Source organism: Chroicocephalus ridibundus, chromosome 3 (assembly GCF_963924245.1).
Source record: "Chroicocephalus ridibundus chromosome 3, bChrRid1.1, whole genome shotgun sequence".
Lineage (NCBI taxonomy): Eukaryota > Metazoa > Chordata > Aves > Charadriiformes > Laridae > Chroicocephalus > Chroicocephalus ridibundus.
The window spans coordinates 57,071,246-57,094,797 of NC_086286.1; the positions used below are offsets into that span (position 1 = coordinate 57,071,246).

The window sequence follows — 23,552 nt, forward strand, 5'->3', positions numbered from 1 at the left end:
CCCGATCCCCCTCTCATCTTCCCCCGAAGGGTCGCCCTTCGGCCGCGAAGGGGCTCGGAGCCGCCGCCGTCGGTCGCACCGTCCCGAGGGCGCTGGGGGGCAGCTCCCCGGGCCGTGCCCCCACCTCGGCGCGGTGCCTCTCCCTTGCCGGGGGGGAAGGCGGCCGGGCAAGCCCGCCGGATCGCTTGGGGAGCGGAGGCAGCCCCCCGCCGCTGCCCGGCTGCCTTGCCCCCGGTCGGGCCGAGGAGGGGGCAGCCGGCAGCGGGGCGGTGTGCTGCCGGCGGGGAAAGTTGGAGAGGCCGTGGGGAGGGCGCGGGGCAGGGGGCTGGCAGCGGGGTGACGGGCGCGGAGGAGGAGCGGGGAGAAGCCGCACCGGAGCACCGGGAGGAGCCGGAGAGAAATCCGCTGGCGGCGCGACAGGCGCCTCGGGGGTAGGGGAGGACGGAGGAGCCGGGCGGGGAGCACCGCTGGCCGGGTAGCGCTGGCAGGGAGGGGACAGCACCGCCACCAGCCGGGGGAGGCGGGAGGGGGAGCGCCGGTGACCTGCCGCAGATCAGCTCCGCCGCCGCCGGAGGGTGCGGGAAGCGCCGGCTGCCCGCACGGCCCCGCCGCCTCCCGAGGGCGGCTGCGGGCAGCGGCGGGAGGGGCGTCAGCGGCAGGGGAGAGCGGGGAAAGTTGTGGGCGACAGGAGAGGGGCTGCGTGCCCCGGAGGGACGGGGCGGGGGGCTCACCGGCGGCATCAGCTCCGAGAAAGTGGGGTTGGAAAGCAGTTTTTGGGCTCGCTGCCGGCGAAGCGCATTTAACCATCATCCCAGGGATGAAGGGGAACTGGGAAAGTAACTCGGAAAAGTGAGTGGGGTTCTTAATTTTTTTTCTTCCTTCCTTTTTTTTTTTTTTTTTCCCCTCCTAATCCGAAAGGACCCGTTTAAAAGGAAAGCAGAAGCCGCCGTGTGCACCCGCTGCCAGGAGAGATACGGGAAAGGAGGGCACTGCACACTGGCACCCCTGCCTGGGCTGGGCGAGGGTGCGGGATCCTGCGCTCCGTTCTCCCCCAAGACGATGGTGTACCAAAGCAGCTACACATAGTAAACCGATTCATCATGCGACAGAGCGCAGGAAGGTGAGACAGAAGCAGAAACAGAAACTAACACTGAAAGGAAGAGGGGGAGAAAAAAAAGACAGCGACGGCGAATTACTTCCAGAGAAAGTGGGTGGATGTTGTGCACCAGCGACTTGGGCTTTTAGGGGATGCACCCTTACATTTTGCTTCTCTCCAGTCCGAGCCTCCCTTCTCCGGTGGCAGAAAGCGTCTGTATTCGGTGGTAGGAACATAGGAGGAGGAACAAACAGGAGGGTTTCGTTCAGCAGTGCTTGCGATGCCCTACCGAGCTGCTTTAAGGATTTTAATTTTTTTTCCTGGTGGATGTTGATTTCTTGACCTTGATTTTGAGTCCTTTTAGTTGCATCGCAGTTTGTGGTTTGTGTTTTTATTTCCTTTGGCGAGGAGTGGAAAGGGGGAGGCTGGCTTCGGTGCTGAAAGTTGCAATCACCATTATTTTGGAGCCAGCATGTGCACCAACATAGTCTACGAGTGGCTGAAGACCCTGCAGCTCCCCCAGTACGCGGAGTCCTTCGTCGATAATGGCTACGACGACCTGGAGGTCTGCAAGCAGATCGGAGACCCGGACCTGGATGCCATCGGCGTCGCCGTGCCCCACCATCGGCGCCGGATCCACGAAGCCGTGCGGCGGCTGAAGGAGGCGGACGAGCGGGCGGCGGGGCTCTACTTCACCCTGGAGCCGCCACCGCCGCCGCCGCCGCCCCCCCCGCGGCCGGCGCCCCCCGCCGCCGGTCGCTGTCCCCGCCGGCCGGCGGGGCAGGACGGGGGGGCACGGCGGGGAGCGGCCCCCCGGTACCGCCCCGGCGGGCGGCGGGGGGCGGCCGGCGGCGGGGGGCTGGCCGCCTACCCCCGGCTGAAGCTGAAGATCATGATCCGGGACAAGCTCATCCGCGACGGCATCAACCTGAGTAAACCCCCCTACTCCAACAAGGTAAGAAGGTGCCCGTGCCTCCCGCCGGCCGCTGCCCCCAGGAGAGGCCGGGGTCCCAGGCGTGGTGGGGCAGTGGTGGCAGCTGGGCAAGTCCTCCCATCCAGCTGGAGATGAGGGGGTCCAGCAGGGGCTGGCCCCAGCTCTGCCGCGGAGTGTCACAGCTGTGCCTGTGGCATTTTTGGAGGGAAACGTGGTCAGGACTTCGCAGCAGCCAGGTGTGAAGAGGAGTGGGGCCCAACGCGGGGCAGATCCACTAATGCTTGTTGGCCTGATGGAGACTTACCGGGTGGTGCAGCATTGTGCTGTGGTTTGGTTTCACCGCTTTGTTTTTGTTTTGTTGTTTTTTTTTTACCCATTAACCGGTTCTTTTAGTCCAGTCTAGTTTGGGGCGTGAAGGCAGAAATTGACAGGACGGTCTTAATGGTTTGAGGTTTTGTTTGTTTGTTTTTCTTTTCTGTGAAACTTTTCCATTGTGTTGGAGAGTGATGGCTTCTCCCATCTTTTGTTAAAGGTCATATTTTAGTGTCAGTTTCTGTTGGTGCAATGGCTCATGAAGCAAGTGGTAATCTGGCTGGAGGAACAACTCCTTCTGTTGCCTGGATTTATTTACTGGAGGATGGTAGTGACTGGTGAATGTCAAAACTATTCATCAGCTGCTCCAGCACAAAGTCGGTCTATCTCCAGGACACACGGTCTGCTGAAAAGCCAGAAAAATGCACATCTCAGAAGAGTCATTCCAGTTTGATGAAACCCCAATATTTACCTAATTCTTATCTTTTGAAAAGGTTAAAATGTAACAGTAATGTGGTTTGGAAGATAGAAATTGTTTTGTCTAAAGTTTTCTGTAGGTTTCCTGCTGAAAACATGATATGCAGAATAAATAAAATGATAGAATTAAATGGATAATGCCATAGAGGAGAAAATGATTTGTGAAAGAATACAAGTTACTATAATGCATGGTAGCTTCAGAGTTCAGAATGAAGTGCTTCTAAGTTGTCTGATGACCCAAGTTGCCTGTATTTTCTTTAATGATTTGAAGTCTGATTTTTCAGCAAGACCGAGCAGTTGCAATTGACTTTCAACCTGTGGGTACTTTTTATCTCTGAAAAGCTTATGGAGGTATGGAAGCAAGGTGAGGGGAAAGTCTGCAGGTCTGGGTTTACAGAAATGTGAGGAATTAAAATTGAGAATGAATTATCTGCTGCAGGGGACTTGGATGTGAGGTCAAACCAGGACAATAACAATGTGGAGGTACAGATAACAGGATTCCTTGGATAGTAAGTTTCAGGACTCCAGTTTTTTAACAGCTTGATGTTAGAGAGAGCCACACTTCTTAAGTACAGCACAGTTGACTGGTTTGAGATATTTATTTGTTCTCTTTTCCTGAAACATCTGGCTAATGACATTGTCAGAGACAGTGTATCAAATCTGATAGGACAATAGCCAAATATAACAAAACATCCATGGACATATATATACCTAGTCTAAGTACAGCATCTTCAATAAGTCACTGTATCATTTTGGAGAGATTTTTCTTTTTTTCTCCCTCCCTTTGAAGTGATACATCATTAGACTTACACCCTTCTGAAACTACCATTACATGTCTTATATAAAAGACCTTCTATTGAAGTTCTGTCTTATCATTGCAGCTGCAGCACATTACCCACCTCCGTAGCTTCGTTTCACTTCTTGCTTTTGAGTTTGTGCATTTTCATTGTCATCAATTCCATCTTACCACGTGGATCCTCTACCTTCTCTCTTCTATTCTTCCTCCACAGGAATTGTAAAATTTCTAAGACGCCAGCATATGACATCAAGGAAATTCAAATCCTTGGCGTTGATTTCTTCTTTAGCTCACCTTATTTTAATTTGATGGGTCTGATAATAGTGTGGATTAACTGTCAGGGCAAGCTTGTTTTACACAGAAAGCATCACTCAGCTTTAATTGGTTTAAATTTAAATTAATATTTTGAAACAGAAAGAGGAACCAAGCTCGCTTTCCTAGTTTTATTTCAGCCTGTGGTGTCAATGTATTTATTTTGGATGATAAATGCATATAACATAATTTTTTTACAGTAATAGAAAAACTTTCTCCATCTCCTCAGTGTGAATCACTTCACATCATAGCATGTTGTAAGAAACCATAAAGCTGGCAAGATTTGAGTGTGTGTTGCTCAACATGTGTTATTCTGAATGCCACCCACTGTAGCAATCCATCTCCAAAACGGCTTAAAGGGAATAGCGAAAGATCACGTCACTGTGCATTATTCATTGGATGTAGTTTAGAGCAAGAAAAATGAAATACTGTAATCCTTCATTTGGGAAAGAGCCATATTATAACAGCGTCTCTTAAAAAAACCCCGCCAAACTTTAAAAAATTATGAATATAATTTAAGCAACCTGTATTATACTTTTTATGTAGAATATGCAGTGTACAGACTTCTGCATGTCAAAAAACCCAAAAGGGATGTATGCTTTTCTGTGCACAGGATTAAAGAATCAGCTTGAGGTTTGTGTCAAGTTTTTTGTATACATTTTTCACATGTCAGTCTACAGATGGTCATGTGGATATTCTGGAGCAGGGCACTAGACACTGACCTATTTGACATCTATTTGCATTTCTGGTGCTGCTGAGCTGCTAACTAGCCTTTTATTTCCCTCCATGGCTTTCAGGGAGAATGCCATCATCTTTTCCTCTTAATACCTATGAATGGAAAATAGTATCTATGAATGGAGGAGCATGCTTGTGTGTGTGTGTGTGTGTGTGTATGCGCAGCCTGGTCTAGTGGGAGGTGTCCCTGCCCATGGTAGGGGGGTTGGAACTAAATGACCTTTATGGTCTCTTCCAACCCAAACCACTCTATGATTCTATATGTATATGCATTTTACTCGTTTCCTGAAGAATACTTCATGTGTTCAGTTATGTAGTTCTCAGACAATTTTAGATTTTTATTTGAAAATGTCCCTGAGAACTGGAAGTGCTGCTCCTCTGTCTTGTTTATAGCCTTTTGCCAGCTGCCTGAGCTGTAGACGTGTCAAAAGATCAAAAATGAGTATTGTATGTGGAGACGTTAAAAGCATCCTTTTGCTGTCCTTCCAGTGTTGTTGCTGTATTTTCAGATGAAGGGTGAAACAACAGAGTGGGAAGGATAGAAGTGTATCGGCGTGGTAAATTTTAGTTTAACTTAGTTTGATTACAGTCAGCAGAAATTACTAACAACTACTTAGCAGAGCTTAATATAAATCTCTTAAATACGTGCAAACTTTGAATTGAAGCCATTTGTGTGGGTGACTTCAGACATGGAGAATTATCACAAGCCACATCTTGATTATTTCCATGGAGAATTAGAACAAGGCCTTACCTTCTCAAATTGCATCATACATTTTTCAGGTATAAACCAAGGAATATAACTGTAACTGAGGAGAACTCTATGGAAGTCAGGTTTTTTTCCATGTTGGTAATGGTCCTTAATACTCAAACCTTTCTATTTTAGTTTCACGCCTGCTGTTGCTGGCTGATAGCCTTAGAAGTCTCATATATCTAAGAAACAACTTCTGGAGGTGATGGGCCTGAATGCCCTTCAAACAAGAACCCATGGTACATCTCTGAGTCAAGTGAAACACCTGTGTTATCTCAAAATATCTAGCTGCTTTAAAAAATAATCCTTATTTCTGTCCTTAATTAGGAACTTAATTATGCCCAGTGTAGGAATAGTATTAATATTGTTTTGCCATGTAGAAGTTTTGGGGGATGAACTGGTGGCAGAAGGAAACCCAAACGAGCAGCCCCCCTGGGTTCCAGTGAAAACGAATGAAGGGAAGTGGGGCACTGACCTGAACCAGCCGGATCAGAGGAAGTAGAGCCTTTACCTCCATACACAGACGCTTCTCGCCTTGGTGGGCTTGTTGCAAAACGGATTATGTCCGTTCTGGGTTTGAGCAGGAGTAATGTCACTAAATATCACTGTGGTAGGGAAAGCAGAGGAGCACCAATTTTGTCAATATAAAGACAAGTATGGTACCTTGTTGTGGAACACGTCAAGAGAAATTAAGTATTCTATTTATCTTGAATATAGATTAAGTGACATTTAATAGTTTACTGGAATTTCATTACTATTTCTAATTGAAATAAATGGCCTGACCTGTTTCTTGAAGAACTTTATTCAATTTTTCATCTGCAGAGAATTGGAAATACATTACAAATCACTAAAAACATACATGCATTAAAAGCTTCCATACCAATTAAGATGATTTGCATAGCCTCAGTAAAGTTACACTCGTGTAGATTTCAATATTTATTAGAGAGAATAAAACTGTAGTGTGACATATGTATGTATACGTGACCTCATTGTCACTCACTGTGCTGTTCATGATTATCAGCATGCTTGGAAAACAAACAGTAAAAATTCAGCTGCAGTTGAGGTCATAATCTCAAGAGTTCAAGTAGATGTAGAAAAGTAAGAAGCCAGATCCAAGTGAGTATCTGCTTAAAGACCCAACCACATTTTTTTTTAAGTTCTGTGCTGATGATATAGCACAGATTTGTGGTTCTGATTAAATCTTTGTTTAATCTTTGCCACTACAAAATGAGGAATATTTCACTTAAGTTAAATGTTAAGAGGTAAATATGCCAGTAATATTGCTATGAAATACTCTGGTTCAAGCTGAGTCTGAGGCTGGATAATGTAGTCAGCGCTTTAGATATTTACAGGAGTGAATTCAGTGAATTAAAAATATTGTGCTTTGAAGAAATGGCAACACTCACCCATACTGTAATGAAACATGAACCTTTTTCTAAAGACCTGGCTGCTTTGGAATAACTGCATCAACTCTGATTAGCAGAGCGTTCTCAAATATGCCTTGGGGAAAGCTGCCTATTGACAAAAGTACCAGTGCATTAAGTAGTAACAATATTTTCATGGCAATAAATTAGGAAAGCTACAGGCAATGTTCAGGAAGTGAAAAGATATTTTATATAAGAAACCACTGAATTTGCCTTTGACTTCATAACTCTGGGGTTTTTTTAAAGAAAATCCAGCACCTCATATATTGGGCAGTTGTTTCAAAGTCCCTGTTTATTAAACTAATGGAAAACAAACTGGAAAAGATCTTCTTCCAATCAGACCATTAAGGCAAAATGTTGCAGAATATGAATAATACAGTGCTGTGCCGTATTTGCATTTGAATTGTTCCTGAATAATTTAAAGTGTATTCAATAATCTCCTCTGGAAATGTTGCATGTAAATCTTCCTGGGTTTCATTATCTCTCAGTTTTGAGGGGAGGAAAATCCCATTTGGATATATTAAAGGTGGAGTCCTGAGAGAGGGTAGTATCAACTCCACAGCCTTCTCGCCCCCTTTCTGCCATCGTGTTCAGCGTATGTTCTCAGCTCCAGTCGCGGTGGGGTCTGGCAGAGGAGAAGGGGAGCGTGTGGCTCCCAGCTCTGAGGAACTGTGCAGGGCTGAGCAGCAGCTGCCCTGGCAGGGGGATCCGTCCTTCATCCTCCGCACGGCTCTGAGTTTGAAGGAAGAGCTAAACTTACAGGTCCCTGGGAAAAGAGAAGTGCCTGGCCTCTTGTAATTCCCTGAAGGCTTTTGCTTCCCCCAAACGACATGATTCAGTCAGACCTCTGTGTTGCAAACCTGAACTGAATTTCCTCACACAATGTGGGGATTTGTGTGCGTCCTGCACCTCAACAGGGACACCACCAGTGGTGTGGTAAAAGTCTAACTACCAGTTTCACTCCCACAGACCCATAAACCTGACTTGTTTTAAACAAGTTTGGCGATCCTAAGTCTTTCTGAGGAGAAGGCACATTTTAAGGAAAATATTTCTGTTGATACCCCCCACCCGAGAGCTTCTGTCTCTGCCATATGTAGGGCGATGAAGCCCATACACACAACCATGTATGAGGAATACCAAAGAAACCAAGATAATTTCTCAACAACAAAGTAATCTTGTGAACTGTGTTTCTAATTTTGTTTATGACCAATATCACTATCTCACATATACCGTAATATATAGAATCATAGAATCATAGAATCATTTAGGTTGGAAAAGACCCTTGGGATCATCGAGTCCAACTATCAACTCCACTCTATAAAGTTCTCCCTTACACCATATCCCTTAACACCACATCTAAACGAGTCTTAAACACATTCAGGGATGGTGACTCCACCACCTCCCTGGGCAGCCTATTCCAGTGTCTGACCACTCCTTCTGTGAAGAATTTTTTCCTAATGTCCAGCCTAAACCTACCCTGCTGCAGCTTGAACCCATTCCCTCTTGTTCTATCACTAATTACCTGTGAGAAGAGAGCAGCACCAGCCTCTCTACAATGTCCTTTCAAGTAGTTGTAGAGAGTGATGAGGTCTCCCCTCAGCCTCCTCTTCCTCAAACTAAACAGTCCCAGCTCCTTCAATCGCTCCTCATAAATCTATTCTCCAGGCCCTTCACCAGCTTCGTTGTCCTCCTCTGCACTCGCTCCAGCACCTCGATATCTCTCTTGTATTGAGGTGCCCAGAACTGGACACAATACTCAAGGTGTGGCCTCACCAGTGCTGAGTACAGGGGGATAATCACCTCCCTACTTCTGCTGGTCACACTATTTCTAGTACAAGCCAGGATGCCATTGGCTTTCCTGGCCACCTGGGCACACTGCTGGCTCATGTTCAGCCACTTGTCAATTAGAACCCCCAGGTCCTTTTCTGCCAGGCAGCTCTCCAGCCGCACTTCCCCAAGCCTGTAGCGATGCATGGGGTTGTTGTGGCCCAAGTGCAGGACCCGGCGCTTGGCCTTGTTGAAGCTCATACCATTAGCGTTGGCCCATCAATGCAATCTGTCCAAGTCTCTCTGTAGAGCCTCCCTATCCTCATGCAGATCAACACTCCCACCTAGCTTCCTGACATCTGCAAACTTGCTGATGATACACTCTATGTCCTTATCAAGGTCATCAATAAAGATGTTAAACAGAAATGGTCCCAACACCGAGCCCTGAGGGACACCACTTGTGACTGGCCGCCAGCTGGATTTAACTCCATTGACCACCACTCTTTGGGACCACCCATCCAGCCAGTGCTTGATCCAGCAGATCGTATGCTCATCCAGGCCATGATCCGCTAGTTTTTCCATGAGAATTCTATGGGGAACAGTGTCAAATGCTTTTCGAAAGTCTAGGTAGACAATGTCCACAGCCTTTCCCTCATCCAATAATCGTGTCATCTTGTCACAGAAGGAGATCAGGTTCGTCAGGCAGGACCTGCCTTTCATAAACCCATGCTGACTGGGCCTGGTCCCCTGCTTGTCCATTATATGACTTGTAATGGCACTCAAGATGATCTGCTCCATGACCTTCCCTGCTACCGAGGTCAGACTGACAGGCCTATAGTTTCCTGGATCCTCCTTTCTGCCTTTTTTGTAGACGGGTGCTACATTTGCTACCCTCCAGTCCATTAGGACTTCCCCAGTTATCCATGACTTCAGGTAGATAATGGAAAGTGGCTTGGCGAGCACGTCTGCAAATTCTTTCAGCTGTGTCCCTTATTTCAGATGTGAAATTGAAGAATTTGCCTAAAGTCATGAAAAATTTTAGACAGATGAAGCACTGGGATACACTTCTACAGTGTCTTTGTCCATTGCCTTATGATTAAGAGTAAACTTCCCTCTGTGCAAGTAACAGAAAAGCAATCAAGGAATAACCAGTAAATTGACTATATGGCAATTAGTTATGCCTGTTAATTTTGCCTGTTAGTTATACCCTGTGTGCATATGTCATTATGAAGAGTCCCTGTCCACTAATGTATATAGATCCATATGTATAATCTGAAACATACTAACAGCTATTACAGAATTTTTGAAAAGTGCAGCAGAGCGGTTTGAAGTGACAGGAATATTGTTATTGCAGATTAGGAATGAATTTATTATATCACTTACAGAAGCTCACTTACTGGTTTGAGACTCTTCCAAAGCAGGAGAGGACGGAATGAGTTAAGACCAGATTGGTAGGTTCAAGTTTTAAATTTCTTGCTTTGTCAGTTTGAATGAGCCCCTTTGCTTGGCATTTGACAAAGCTATCTGGTTCAATCTCTTTGTCTAGGCTAATATGACATCTCATATTGATGTGCTTATCTTGACAAATGTGGTGGCTTATACACGCTGCAGGAATCGCTGTTTATTAAAAGAGCACGCTGGTGCTATGTTTAGCACTGCCGTGTTATTTTGGGACCAGCTGTGGAGCAGGAAGGGGAGAATCGGGTGAACCTTCCCTGACACTGGCAGTCTGTGAGCCGGGCTGGCCCGAAACCGTCTCCAGTGACTCATCCAGCCTCTTCGGTTTGTTACTTGCAGATAGTAAAAAACTTTCCTTACTGCAAAACAAAAGAGAAGTGTTGTGTCACACGAACCACAAGTAGAAGGGCCTTCAAATAGTATCTCGTCCTGGTTCTCACAAACTCAGCAGGATGTGAGTGGCAGTGATGCATGCCTCTCACGGGAGCCCCGCTCCTCCAGTTGGGCTCATTCCCAGTGAAGTCAGTGGGGGTTTTGCCAGTGATTTCATTTGATGCTGGGTTTGGCGTGAAGTGTTTGAATTTAAATCAGCTAACAAGCACACCCTTACCGACTGTAAATGTTGTGGTGGGTGAGAACAGGATGACATGAGATGAGAATGATAAATACAGCAGTAGCATGCAAAAAAAAAGAAATCTGAACTTTTTGGAGCTTTGAATATCACCATTAGCAGCTTGAACAGCAGCAAGGCAGACTTCTGAACATAGATCTAACGGGTTTGTGCTAGAATAAATGTTTGGTAAACATTCTCTGAAATCTCCGCTAATGTATACTGGCTGGAATCAAGTACACGTAGCTGTTTACAGTTGTCCTCAGTAACTTACAATCAGGGAGAAATGGCAATAATACATACCAAATCAAACTTATAACCGGATACAAATGTATGTCTTCCACAAGTTCTTTTTTCCCCAAGAATTGTGTTAGTTTTGAGGATCCACACCCCGAAGCAGGGATGCGGTGCATATGGTGTCAGTCGGAACTTTATGGGGAAATCAAGTCCGGTTCTGATGTCTGTGCCTCAGAAACCACACGGTAAATTTGGTGCAGTTAAGAGTTAAAAAGCTGGAAAAAAGTTTGTCTTTCAGTCAGGGACTAAGAAAAGCTTGTACTGTTTTTTTCCCAGAGTTAGTTAAGTGGCCACTTGGCCATGCTCTCACATGCACGGAAGGAAATATTTTTATTAGCAGAAAAAGGCATTGAGAACTTCAGTGGCTGAGAGCTGGAGCTAGGCTATTCATGCTGTGAAGAAGGCCAAAAGCCAGTATAAACCAAAAACTTAATAAGTCAATATTCCACAGAGGAAAAAAAAAAACAACCTCAAAACCCAAAACTAGGAGTGGGTGCCAGTTCTGCATCAGTGCCCTAGGTTTGTGGATAGAGATGTTTGCTGGGAGTAGCTCTTCTGCACTAGCAAGCTCCTGTCCCCTGGGCTCTACATCTCCCAGCCCTGCTGGCCCAGAGCCCTCTGTGAACCCCAGAGCCACCCTTTCCCTGACTTCTCCTAAATCATCTCCTCTAAGTCTGCCTCAAAGCACACTATCTTCTCCCCTAAGTGCACTCTCTTTCCCACCCAAGAATGTACATCTTTTGCCTTAGGCCTCCCTGACTTTTTTCTCCCCAATCTACATTCACTCAACAACGCTGAGGAGTGTTAACCACGATCTGTTTGGGTGGAAAGACAGAACTGATGCAGCAATACCTTTTTGTACAGCTTGAGACAATGCTGTGTCTTTCTCACGGAATCACAGAATCACGGAATCTTCAGAGTTGGAAGGGACCTCTAGAGATGATCTAGTCCAACTCCCCTGCTAAAGCAGGATTGCCTAAAGCACATCCCTCAGGGCTGCATCCAGGCGGGTCTTGAAAATCTCCAGAGAAGGGGACTCCACAACCTCCCTGGGCAGCCTGTTCCAGTGCTCTGTCACCCTCACTGTAAAGAAGTTTTTCCGTGTATTTGAACGGAACTTCCTATGTTCTAGCTTGTGCCCATCGCCCCTTGTCCTGTCACTGGGAACCACTGAAAAGAGCCTGGCTCCGTCCTCCTTAAACCCACCCTTTAGATACTTGTAAACATTAATCAGGTCCCCCCTCAACCTTCTCTTCTCCAGGCTAAAGAGTCCCAGCTCTTTCAGCCTTTCCTCATAAGGGAGGTGCTCCAGTCCCATAATCATCTTGGTTGCCCTACGCTGGACTCTGTCCAGTAGTTCCCTGTCCCTCTTGAACTGGGGAGCCCAAAACTGGACACAGTACTCCAGTTGTGGCCTCACCAGTGCAGAGTAGAGGGGGAGAACGACCTCCCTCGACCTACTGGCCACAATCTTCCCTATGCAGCCCAGGATGCCATTGGCCTTCTTGGCGACAAGGGCACACTGCTGGCTCATGGATAATTTGCTGTCTACCAGGACCCCCAGGTCCTTCTCCTCAGAGCTGCTTCCCAGCATGTCCGCCCCTAACCTATACTGGTGTTTGGCATTCTTCCTTCCCAGGTGCAGGACCCTACACTTGCTTTTGTTGAACCTCATTAGGTTCTTCTCTGCCCAGCTCTCCAGCCTGTCCAGGTCACGCTGGATGGCAGCACGGCCCTCTGGAGTGTCGGCCACCCCTCCCAGCTTGGTATCATCAGCAAACTTGCTGAGGATACACTCTGTCCCCTCATCTAGGTCATTAATGAATATATTGAACAAAATTGGTCCGAGTATTGACCCCTGAGGGACACCACTGGTTACAGGCCTCCAACTGGACTCTGTGCCGCTGATCACAACCCTCTGAGTTCTGTCACTCAGCCAGCTCTCGATCCACCTCACTGTCACCTCGTCTAGCCCATACTTCCTCAGCTTCCTAATGAGGATGTTATGGGAGACAGTGTCAAAAGCCTTGCTAAGGTCAAGGTAGATGACATCTACGGCTCTCCCCTCATCCAGCCAACCCGTTATAACATCATAGAAAGCTATCAGATTGGTCAGGCATGATTTGCCCTTGGTAAATCCATGCTGACCACTTCCAATAACTTCCTGTTCCTCTGTGTGTTTGGAGACGACATCCAGAATGAGTTGCTCCATTACCTTGCCAGGGACAGAGGTGAGACTAACCGGTCTGTAGTTCCCTGGGTCCTCCTTCTTGCCTTTTTTGAGGATTGGAGTGATGTCAGCCTTCCTCCAGTCCTCAGGCACCTCTCCTGTTCCCCATGACCTTGCAAAGACAATGGAGAGTGGTCTAGCAATAACATCTGACAGCTCTCTCAGCACTTGCAGTGCATCCCGTCAGGGCCCATGGATTTATGAATGTCCAGCTTGGCCAAGTGGTCTCTGACCCGGTCACTTGATCCCATCCCATCCCACCCCATCCCAAGCCCTGTATGAGTTTCCTTCCATCTCTCTCTCCTGCTGCCCCAGAGTCTCAGGCTGTAATTTAGATCTTTCTCTCTTTTCCCCCATGCTCTGATGAGGAGAGAAGCTTTCTCTCCCACTCGGGAAAGTGGGGCCGTCACTTCTCTCTCCTTTGCACACAGTGTCCCCAGATGCTTTCCCATTGACCAACACAGGTGGCTGAGTCCAAGTCATTCTCATAAAAATAAAGCTCTAGACTGCAATCTTGAAAATGTCAATCTTAAAACTGCCACCGTCTGTAGTTATCCAGAGTCCCTCCAGCCCCAGTTCTGTGGCAGAAAGAAGGGATTGATCTAGGAAAAGGAGGATGTATTATAGTTTTTGAACACGTATGGGACTGACTTGGTCTTTTTGAAGAAAGACTGAATGTAAAGTGTTGAAAATAGTGAATGTAAAATGTTAATTTTATAAAAATATAAAGAAACGAGTTGTAACCTCATCAAAAGCTCAATGCAAAAATGTCGAAGGATTTTTTTGGCATGATTTTTTAGTGCTCATCACGTGATCATGATAATTGCTTTTAATTGCAGCATCTTTGAATTCTTGTCCGATTGTTTAGTGGTTGCCCAAATGTTTTTCTTCAAATTTTGTTTAAACCTGTTCTACTAATAACTGCTTGTGTTGTACTGCATTGAGAATTTCTATAAAAATGCATCTCTGATCTTTTGTATACCTCGGAGTTAAGGTTTTCCCCTAAATATCCAGCTATTAGTTTAGCAGAGGTTTTTCCATAGGTAGGGAATGAGAAGTACCAGAATAAAGAATCATCAAGAATCAAATTAGCCCTTGAGAAGGTCTGTCACAGATCTTTATGTTATAGTTCCTAGACTAAAAATTTCAACCTAAAGATAAGAATGAGTGACTGTTGCAGCCTCTGAGTCTACATTCTCTCTCATATCACACCAAACATCACAAGGAAATCTCATTTTAAAACACTGACCTGAAGAAACTCAAGGGTTAATAAAGAGAACTGTGGAAACTACTAACCAAGAAGGCTTGTTCATTTTCAGGTGTTAATGTTCAAATAAGGAGAAAAACAGATAATATGGAAATGCGACTGAAGCTATACCAAGAGATCTGGAAAAAGAGTCATTTTGATTTCACCTGCTTTGTTATTTTCATGGGAAGAAAATTTATTGGACTTTCCTATGATAACTTCTAAATAAGATTTTGCCAAGAGAGTATTTCAGAGAGAGGATTTTCACATACACTTGTTATTTATACAGTGATAAAAATAATGCTCTGTAGCTTGTGGAGTAGGATGGAGCAAGAGGAAGTTTGACAAGAATACCACTAGCTGGTTTCTGTCCAGCTCTAAAAATTACATACAATAAGGACGTACTTCATGCAGCCAGTGACTAGAAGTAATGAAATGCATGTGTGTCATTGCCAATAATGTCAAAACCAAACAAAAACCCCAATCGCTCATTTTGTATCTTTTTAAGAAGTAACATTAGTATCCCTAGCAAAGATTATGGCAAAATTCTCCTAAAAAATTGACTTTTTTTCCCAGTTTTGTGGCCTAAAAACTCAGTGTTTGAAGCAACGTTGAAAAATTCTCCTTTCAGTAGTACTTTGGGTCCTGATGCAATAATTCCCTGGGAAAATGATTTTATTCTTTTTGATAGAAAGGCGTGCAAGTGCTGCAAAGTGAAAGGGAGGGAACTGACTTCATTGCCATCGGGTAGTAATGGAAATCAGCTGAGCGAGGCTTGCCCCTGGGTACTCCCAGGCTAGGGGCCTCAGTGCTCATTTACTTCTATAAGTATTAGTAGCACTGCAAAGCTTTGAACTAGTTTGGGCTGTTTTTCTAATGGAATTTGGATAATCTGCAATGCTGTTGCATTGCAGAATTTGGATAATCTTGCAATGCAATGTCATAGGTAAGTCTTAGGCTTATCAATTAAAGCAGAGATTTTCATAATTAGAGGCAGTCTGAATCTCTTGTTGATGTTGGCTTGTACTAACGCTGTGGCAAGTATGTGATAGTATGCGTGCTGTGAAGTTTATAAAATATTACATCGCTTACAAAGTTAGGTGGTTTTTGTACGACTCTTCAGTAGCGGGTTATTAATTCACCTATATAGGAAGTTGTAAAGGATTGAGGTGTTTCCCTAAGGAATTATTTCATCTTCGAGTTGGAAATTTACTTAAAAGAGAATTTATATTCTAAGCTTGTGTATATTAAAAAAACCTGCTTATGCAACCACTGGATTCATTAAATCAATTCCTATGGTGTCTAACAGGAAATAAGCCACTGCAGTCCATCCTTCCTCTGTGTGTGATGGTTTTGGTTTTGGAAGGAGCACAGATTTGTCCAGGAGAATTAATTGTTTTCATAGAACTTGCTTTATAGATCTTTCAGTGGCTGAAATTGATGTAATAGTTAATAGTATTGATCTAGATTTGGAAAATAAGGCAGAAATTCCTTTGTGCTGAGCACACTTCTTCCTACAGGGATAAGGAAATGAGCATCATCTTCTTAATAAGAAATAGCTTTGTACTTACAATGAATATGAATTAAGTTCAAGGAGAAGGTAGTGAAGGAATTTCAAGAGCTTATTTTGGTTTCCTTCTCCTTGCCTCTCTAGTCATATTTACCATGGAAAAAGGACTTTCTCTAATTTGAATTTGCTGTACAACTGGACAAAAAACCAATTTCATCCTTTTACTTAGCACATTCTAAACTCATAATCTTCCTCTTTTTTTTTGTTTTCCCTGATAGTTTGTGCAGTATGAATATACAGTTCATGTACTTGATAGTTTTCATAAGTGTCTAATTTTAAATTTTCAAGATGTGCTATTTTTAACTGAAGGGGTAGCATTGTTTTCCCTTCAAATTAAACGTATTTAAATGCTGCTATGAGCTCTTAGAGGTGGTGTCTTAAGAATGACTTTCAGAATGATTCAGGTGTTTTCACTAACACCTTGCTTCTTTAGACAGTCTCTGCCAGAATTTATCTTGGCTCTGTAGTAGTGCAAGTTTGCTTTTATCTTTTCCTTATTCTTTGCTGATATACTGTTTTAATTCTCTGACCTCTGCTGTCTGAAGACAAAAAATTCCATTCTAAATGGCATTGCTTTTTACCAGTCCTTCTTTATTTTAGCGTGCATTGGTCTTGCAAAATCTTGCGTTTACAAAGAAACCCACCAAACTTTTCTGTGGATTCTTTCAGACAGTTACCTGAATAGTAATTATCTATTAGTGATTACGTATATCACACAGACAAGGAATGATATGCTAATGGAGCAATATTTATGGTTTTTATAGTACATGGTTTTCGGAGCATGCATGCATATTTAGGTTTTTTAGGAATTTAGGAATTTTGTAATGCTTTCTAAACAGACTGCAGCACTGAATTTTTGTCTCTGTGTACTTTCCTGCAGTCTGTTTGCTATCTGCTTGAAAGTGAGACGTGTGGAATATGTAACTGAAACATGTACGTTAGTGGGTAAATAGCTCTTTGATATAAGAGGAAACTTCTGCAGTTTAAGCAGCAAGTGTTATCAGTTGCCTTTTCTATAGTAGAAATTTCAAAATGAAAAGCATGTTTACAATAGATTCTGTCAGGTATGTAGGCTCTGACCCTGTTACCCCCAACATGAAAGTCCGTGGAAATTTTGCTATTGATTTTGTTGGGAACAGACTGAGGTTTTTTGCCAAGGACCTACAATTCTGCTTTCAAAGTACTAAATCAAAAAATGTGACCATTATGGTTTCTGGTTGAAACCTTGCCTTGATCTAAACGGCTTTTTAAACTTATTTTTAATAGCTGCTGTTTTCATGAACTGGTGAAAGTCATTTCTCTTTGGAATGAGCCACTGAGATTGTGGACACACACCCCCCTAGTTAATGTTGCCATCCAAATACCATTAAAATTAGGTACACCTTTTTTTCTCTCTTAGTTTTTTTCTTTCTTGCTTTTCTCTCATCCCCCCACTTATTTTTCCAGTTTGGAGCCCAGTGAAGCCCTAGCCTGTCAAAGAGTGTGGTGAAGTTCTGGATGGTTTTCCATTTTTCAGCTAGAAGTAAGGGAACAGAAAACATAATCAGTAGGAATGAGATGCTTTTTGGTATGGGAAAAATATTTAGGAGGCAAGAAATAGAAAAAGCTGATAATTGTGCTATAATTATTTACTGATGCTGCATAGCCCTTTCAAAAGGATTTTTAGCCTATTTAAGAAAAGTAATCCTGTATGTTAGTTCTTGGTGCCTTACTGGGCTTATGCTGCCTGGGAGGAGCTAAACTTGGAAAGGAGGTATGACCTGTAGTAAAGAAATCTCAAGAGCAATCAGGTTGAGAAAAAAGTTTTCACACTGAGTTTATATCCCATTGTTTTGGAACTATGTGCCCCAAGGAGGAGATCAGTTTTACTTTGGTGAAATGGTGGGATTTGTTTGGAGATGGGTAGATCAGTTTGCTTGTGTTCTGTCAATCCTAAAAGTAGAAATTTGGCAGACATTATAGCTAGTTTCCAGTTCTTTTTTTTTTTAATTAGTGATGTGTTTAGAGGAGTTGCTGGCTGGCTGCCCATGCACTCCCTCACTTTTTCTTCAGAATCTCTGGTTTCTGCTCCATTTTCCAGTAAACACACAGGTTTGACCTGTTTAGCCCATTGCTTGTGCCCATGTAGACCATTTTGTCAACCTGGAGTGGGGGGGGAAGGCCTAAAAGGTTATGTGAATAACACTCTAAGGGTGTTTCCTTTCTGTGTTCCCAAAACTGTGTATAAAGAATACTTAAACTTTGGGTTTCTAAATACTGTCAATGTCCTTTAAATACAAGAAAAAGTTGGAAGAGAAAAGCATTTTTATTTTTTTTATAGGTTCATGTTTAAATTGCAGCTCTGGATGTTGTTTAGACAGCTTGCAGCTGAAGAGTATGTTTAGAAAAAGACTCCTGCAGTTTTATGCAAGCTGCTTCTCCACTGTCCAAATCAGTGGTGGTGCTGCATGGGACTGAAGCAACTGCATATCTCTAAAGAGCAGAAACAGCAGTGAAATTGGTGCAGCAGTTTTCCTCAAGTTCCTTTTAATATATCTAAGGTTGACTAAATTGATATTGCTAAAGTTGTAAAATAATTCTGTTCACATGATATCTGATCTGCACTAGGAGTTAAATGTCCTTCTACTGTTTGGCTAATCGGTAGTACCAATCCTTATTAATTTTTGTGATTGAAATACTGGTCCAATAGACAAGTGTTGTCGCCTCTGAATAGAGGCAACATAGTGGCAAGTGTTTTCCTCAAATGTGAGCTGGATTTTGAAACTACTGATAGACAAGCAGTTGTCTAACTTCACAGAGGTTACATTACTGGGGATCTTAATCTTGGCTATTCATCTTTTTACAATGCTAAGCTGTCTTTGCTATTCGAATGTTTTTCCTCATATCTTACCTAAATCTTCCATGCAACAACTTTAGCTTGTTACTTCTTGCCATGTCTGCCAGGGTCATGGAGAATACGGGCTTTTTCTTTTCCTCTGGTGTCAAGTTTTAGCTAGCTACCTGAGGGTACTACAAAGTCCTGCCTACACGTCTCTGCTAAAATAAAGAACGTGGTTCATTAATCCTCCTTTTAGTTTACACTTCCTAGACCAATTCTAATTGGTCTCTTGGTCTCTTCTGTCCTCTCTCCCTCATTGGTCTGAAGGGATCTGGAGGTGGTATCCCAGCAGGGGCCTTGCTGGTGTCGGTCAGAACTTAAGTTACTCTGTCTTTGCAGTTGAGAATTTGGTTTGTTTACCCCCATGTGGCTCTTACCCTTTTTATAATGTTACGATATTGCTGAGTCATGCCTTGGAGCCACAGGAGGCCGCAAGACCTTTAAGTAGCAGAGGGAGCAATTTTTTTCCCATTATTGGTGTATGTAATGATTCATAGTCAGGTGTGCTTTCTTGCCCTTATCCCTGATGAATAACATCCCTGTATTTACTGGGCTCTCCCTCCAGTTCAAGACCATTTTGAAGTCTAAAGCTGGTCTCATCTGCACTAATGCTCCAACCACTTTAATGTGGCCTGCTGACGTAAAAAAAAAAAATTTGTTTCACTACCCAAATCTGTACTAAAAATAATGGTTATTGCTGTACTGAGGACAGCCCCCTGCAAAACTTCTCTTGATACCTCCTCAAGTTTTGGCGTAGATAGTTTGTAAATATGATTTTCCTCATATTTTGTACTCATTTTATTATTTTCATTAAGGCTGTGCTTCCCTAGTTTGCTAATACAAGTGCCTTGTGAAACAGTATCAAAAGATGTAAGTCAAGATTTTTGGCATCTATTTATTTCCTTTTTTCTTGGAGGTTTGTTGTCTGGTATACAAAGAAATTAGGTTGATTTGACTTAATTAGTTCTTGGCAAGTCTATGTTCACTGTTAAACATCTTGTCTCTTTTTGATTCATGAAACAAACAAAAAAAAAAAAAAAAAAAAAAAAAAACAACCCATTTTTATGTGGGAGGATCTATAAGGCTTTCTCTCTACAGCATAATAATCTTGTTCCAGCCAATACAGTTTTCTTTCATCCTTCTGTTATGTTCTCTTCCTCAAACAGTAACTGCGCTTGGTCACTTACACCACTGGTTTTAGGAGAGGGTAGCATGCTTTCTTGGTACACCAAAGACCATCTCCTTGCGTGCAGACCAGTTTCCCCGCCTTGTGCTGCCAGTCTAGTTGTGATCATAAACTGAACGTAGTCGGTGGACTCCTTTGTAGAGCTGTTTGCCCCTACCTGTATGATGTCTGTTGGGCTCAGACACCTATGTGTCCTCTGCATTTCAGCTCCTGCTAGTTTTCTAATGGGTAAAGGGAGCTGAGGATAACTCTGTGCTGCACATCAGCACTCTGTGCCTGAGGAGAGCTTGTCTGTAGGCACTACAGGAATGTGTATGTGCCAAAGCGGGCTCTGCAAAGGAAAGCTTTGAGACACTCGTGTAAATCATCTCCTGGGGAGTGATGTGTGCATTCTGGCCATTGCCAAGGATCTGGCCTGGTGCGTATCTAATGCTGGCTAGTGTCCATTCTGTCATTCAGGATGTAGCTGAAGAAAACAACAATGTGCCCAGGTCACACGTGAATCATGATTAAATTTCTCAACCCTCTTTATTCAATGTTAGTCTGACTTAGTCTATGTAGGCCTATCTTTATTCTATGTTAGTCTGACTCAAAAGTATAAACTGTAGGAAACTCTTTTCCTACTGGGCATGTCATGTAAAAATAATTGTGTCTCTTCTGCATCTCCCTGCAGACAATACTGACCCAATTCGGGGTCACTAGGGGTAGGACTAATGTGGTTTTAAATTGCAAGCCTTTGAGATTTTACTGTATGCTTGCAAGGATATCTTCCTCCCTCTGTCTCTCTCTCTGGATAACCTGGTGGATTTATTCTTCCCAAGGTGTCTCTGCTATTCTACATTTTTCCCCTTGCACCAAGACCTCAAAAAGTTTCATAGACTCTTTGTAGTTCTGGCAATGGGCAGATAGGTATCCTGCAACCTGTTTGTGATTAATTTTTTTGTTGTTGTTTAGAGAGGGTAGACTACAAACCAACCACATGAAACCAGAAACCATTTGATTAACTTGGTCTAGTTTACACAACATGCCAGGGACAAAGGCCCAGGAGTAGCCTGCTGTACAAGTATGAGCAATTGAATGACTGACACAGGAACAGACTTCAGGGCATACCACAACTTCCCTTCATTCTATGGAGAGAAAAGGTGTCTTCTCCTTTTTCTCCCCATTGCGCATCTTGCTGTTGTTTTGCCAGAAATTCGTCATTCATGCTTCTAATCCCTGGGATCTTCATCCCTTTTTTAAACACACCTATCCTCTCCCTGACGTGGGATAGTCACAGTGAGATTATTTTAAGTCTCTTCTGTCAACAGTGGTCCACTAATGAAATCTCTGATACCGTTATCTCTGAAGAAGGGCTCTTCCTCTATTAATTGCACTGCATGATGGCCATACATTGTGAGGATCTACCTGCTGTGATATTGCAAAAGGCAGAAGCAAGAGCAGTTGACTATCAGACCATAAGCATTTGGCCTAATGAGAGAAAAGCCTTTCCTGGCTCTGAAGCAAGGGCTCAGTCACATATGCACAGCATCCTGAAACTCAGCACAGTAATGTAACCACGGGGAGGGACGTGCTGCTGAAAGGAATCAAGTTCACAGAAAAGCACTGGGAGAGTTTAAATGCACAAGCAAGAGAAAAACAGACCCAAGTGACTCTTGTGTTTCCTCAAGCCTTAGCAATGGAAGGGGTAAATGAGGAAAAGCAGCATCTGCATCCCCATGTTAGCTTCTCTCTAGTGCTGTGTATCTCACTCCCTACTTGTATAATCAGCAGATCTTCCGGTTAATGCAGTGGGAACCCATTTATTGTCTTTAAGTGTTGTTGGCATTATCATTCTAATGGACTGAATATGTTTGGAGTCATAAATGCTGATCTTAATGTGAAGGGGGCAAGCTGCAGCATACTGGAGATTATACTTAATTACTGAATGACACATTCATCTACATACACTTATGTGAAGTTTGGCATTTTCAACAGTTTATTTTTAACTAGCTGAAAACATTCTTAAATAATGCTGATGTTACCCGCTTTCAGCCCACTATTCCTGAAAACAAACAGTTCAACAAACAACAGTTGCTTTTAGGGGAAATATTTTTCATGGTTGCCCCTAGCATGGGGCTTTGCAATATTAGGAAGTAATTTAGGGGAAGTTATAAATCAGTGAAAAGGGACTCTTAGATTAAAGGATGCTTCTTCAACCATGACTGTGGCTCATAATGGGATGTTATAATCTGGTCATGTAGGAATTTCCGTGTTAAAGTTGGGGTGGTGGGGGTGCAGGAGGAAAGGATGAAGTGTACTTTTTACCCTGTTCTGTCCATATTCTGTCCCTGGAGGTTCTGTGGGATGGATCTGCAAACTGTCTCCTACTGATTTTTTTCAGTGTCTTTAATTTAGAAAAACCTACAAGAATGAAAAACAGTTGTTACCTACCTTAAAATAAACTCTGACAAGTGGAAGCAGGCAATGATGTCAGTATGTAGGTGTGGAAGAATCTTTTGGATTTAGGAAAATAGTTTATTCCTATCATTCATCCTAATAGAAGCACTTCAAGATCCTCAAAACTGTTTTTTTTTTTCTTTTCTTTTTAAATCGGAATGATCATCTAACTTCCAACCCATGTTTATTAGTGATTTCTTATTCTTTTTTTTTTTTTTTTAAAGTGATGACTTTCAGTTTAAGTAGGTTACCATGTAAAAAGAACAACAACAGAGTGCCCATCCACCTGTGCATAGTTGCCAGTATGGGTGTATTTCCTTGGATGTAGAGACGAATTGCAACAGTAGTTCCCATTCAAGGAATATCCCAGCATGATGAGAGCAGTCCTGTCTCTTCGATGTCTTCGTTCCGATAGCTGAAAAAAGGAAAGCTCTTGCAGTCTGTCCTTGTAAATTCGGCTGTCCAAATCCATGGAAATCCTGATATCCCTTTTCTGCACCCATCTAAGTTTGTGATATGCCTTTTTTTAATGTGGGTTTATTCCAGATGAATTTTTAATCTAGAAACATTAAAGCCTTTTCCTGTTATGAGGTATTTAATGTTTCTGATTTCCTTTCCACCCCTCCTAGAAAACAAATATTTCTAGAAGCCAATTTTCTTTTTATTACCAAAGAAATGCAGTAGATTGCCCAAGTAGTGTGTGGGCACTTTCTTTTTTTTTTTTTTTTTATGAATAAATTCATATACAGTGTTTTACTACCCTGTAGAATGTTCTTGGGCAGTGCTGTAGGTAGTAAGCCATACCAGGTGTTATAAGCTGTGTCTTAAAGTTTGTGATTACAGGTCCAAACTGCACGAATACCACTGCTGGGCTTTTCAGTTTTTACCTATAGCACTTGGCGCAGATTTTTTTAATTAGTTATTTTGACAGCCACATGTATTACATCAACAAGCAGGAGTGCCAAGTCTGACCTTGACATTTTTAATTAATTTTTAAATACCCCAAAGCAACTACTGCTGTCCCTGCCACTACCCCT

At 43.3% G+C, this 23,552-nt stretch overlaps 1 protein-coding gene across 2 annotated transcripts in view; it reads left to right on the forward strand.

Moving 5' to 3' along the window:
* The first annotated feature begins 308 nt into the window (after nt 1-308).
* Nucleotides 309-23,552, forward strand: part of SASH1 (SAM and SH3 domain containing 1) — a 567,620-nt gene continuing 544,376 nt past the window's right edge. For both annotated transcript variants that reach the window (XM_063329265.1, XM_063329267.1), the window contains exons 1-3: nt 309-431; nt 919-1,120; nt 1,505-2,051. In XM_063329265.1, the coding sequence (XP_063185335.1) occupies nt 1,101-1,120; nt 1,505-2,051 (567 nt within the window). In that variant the 5' untranslated portion in view covers nt 309-431; nt 919-1,100. The remainder of the gene's footprint in view (nt 432-918; nt 1,121-1,504; nt 2,052-23,552) is intronic.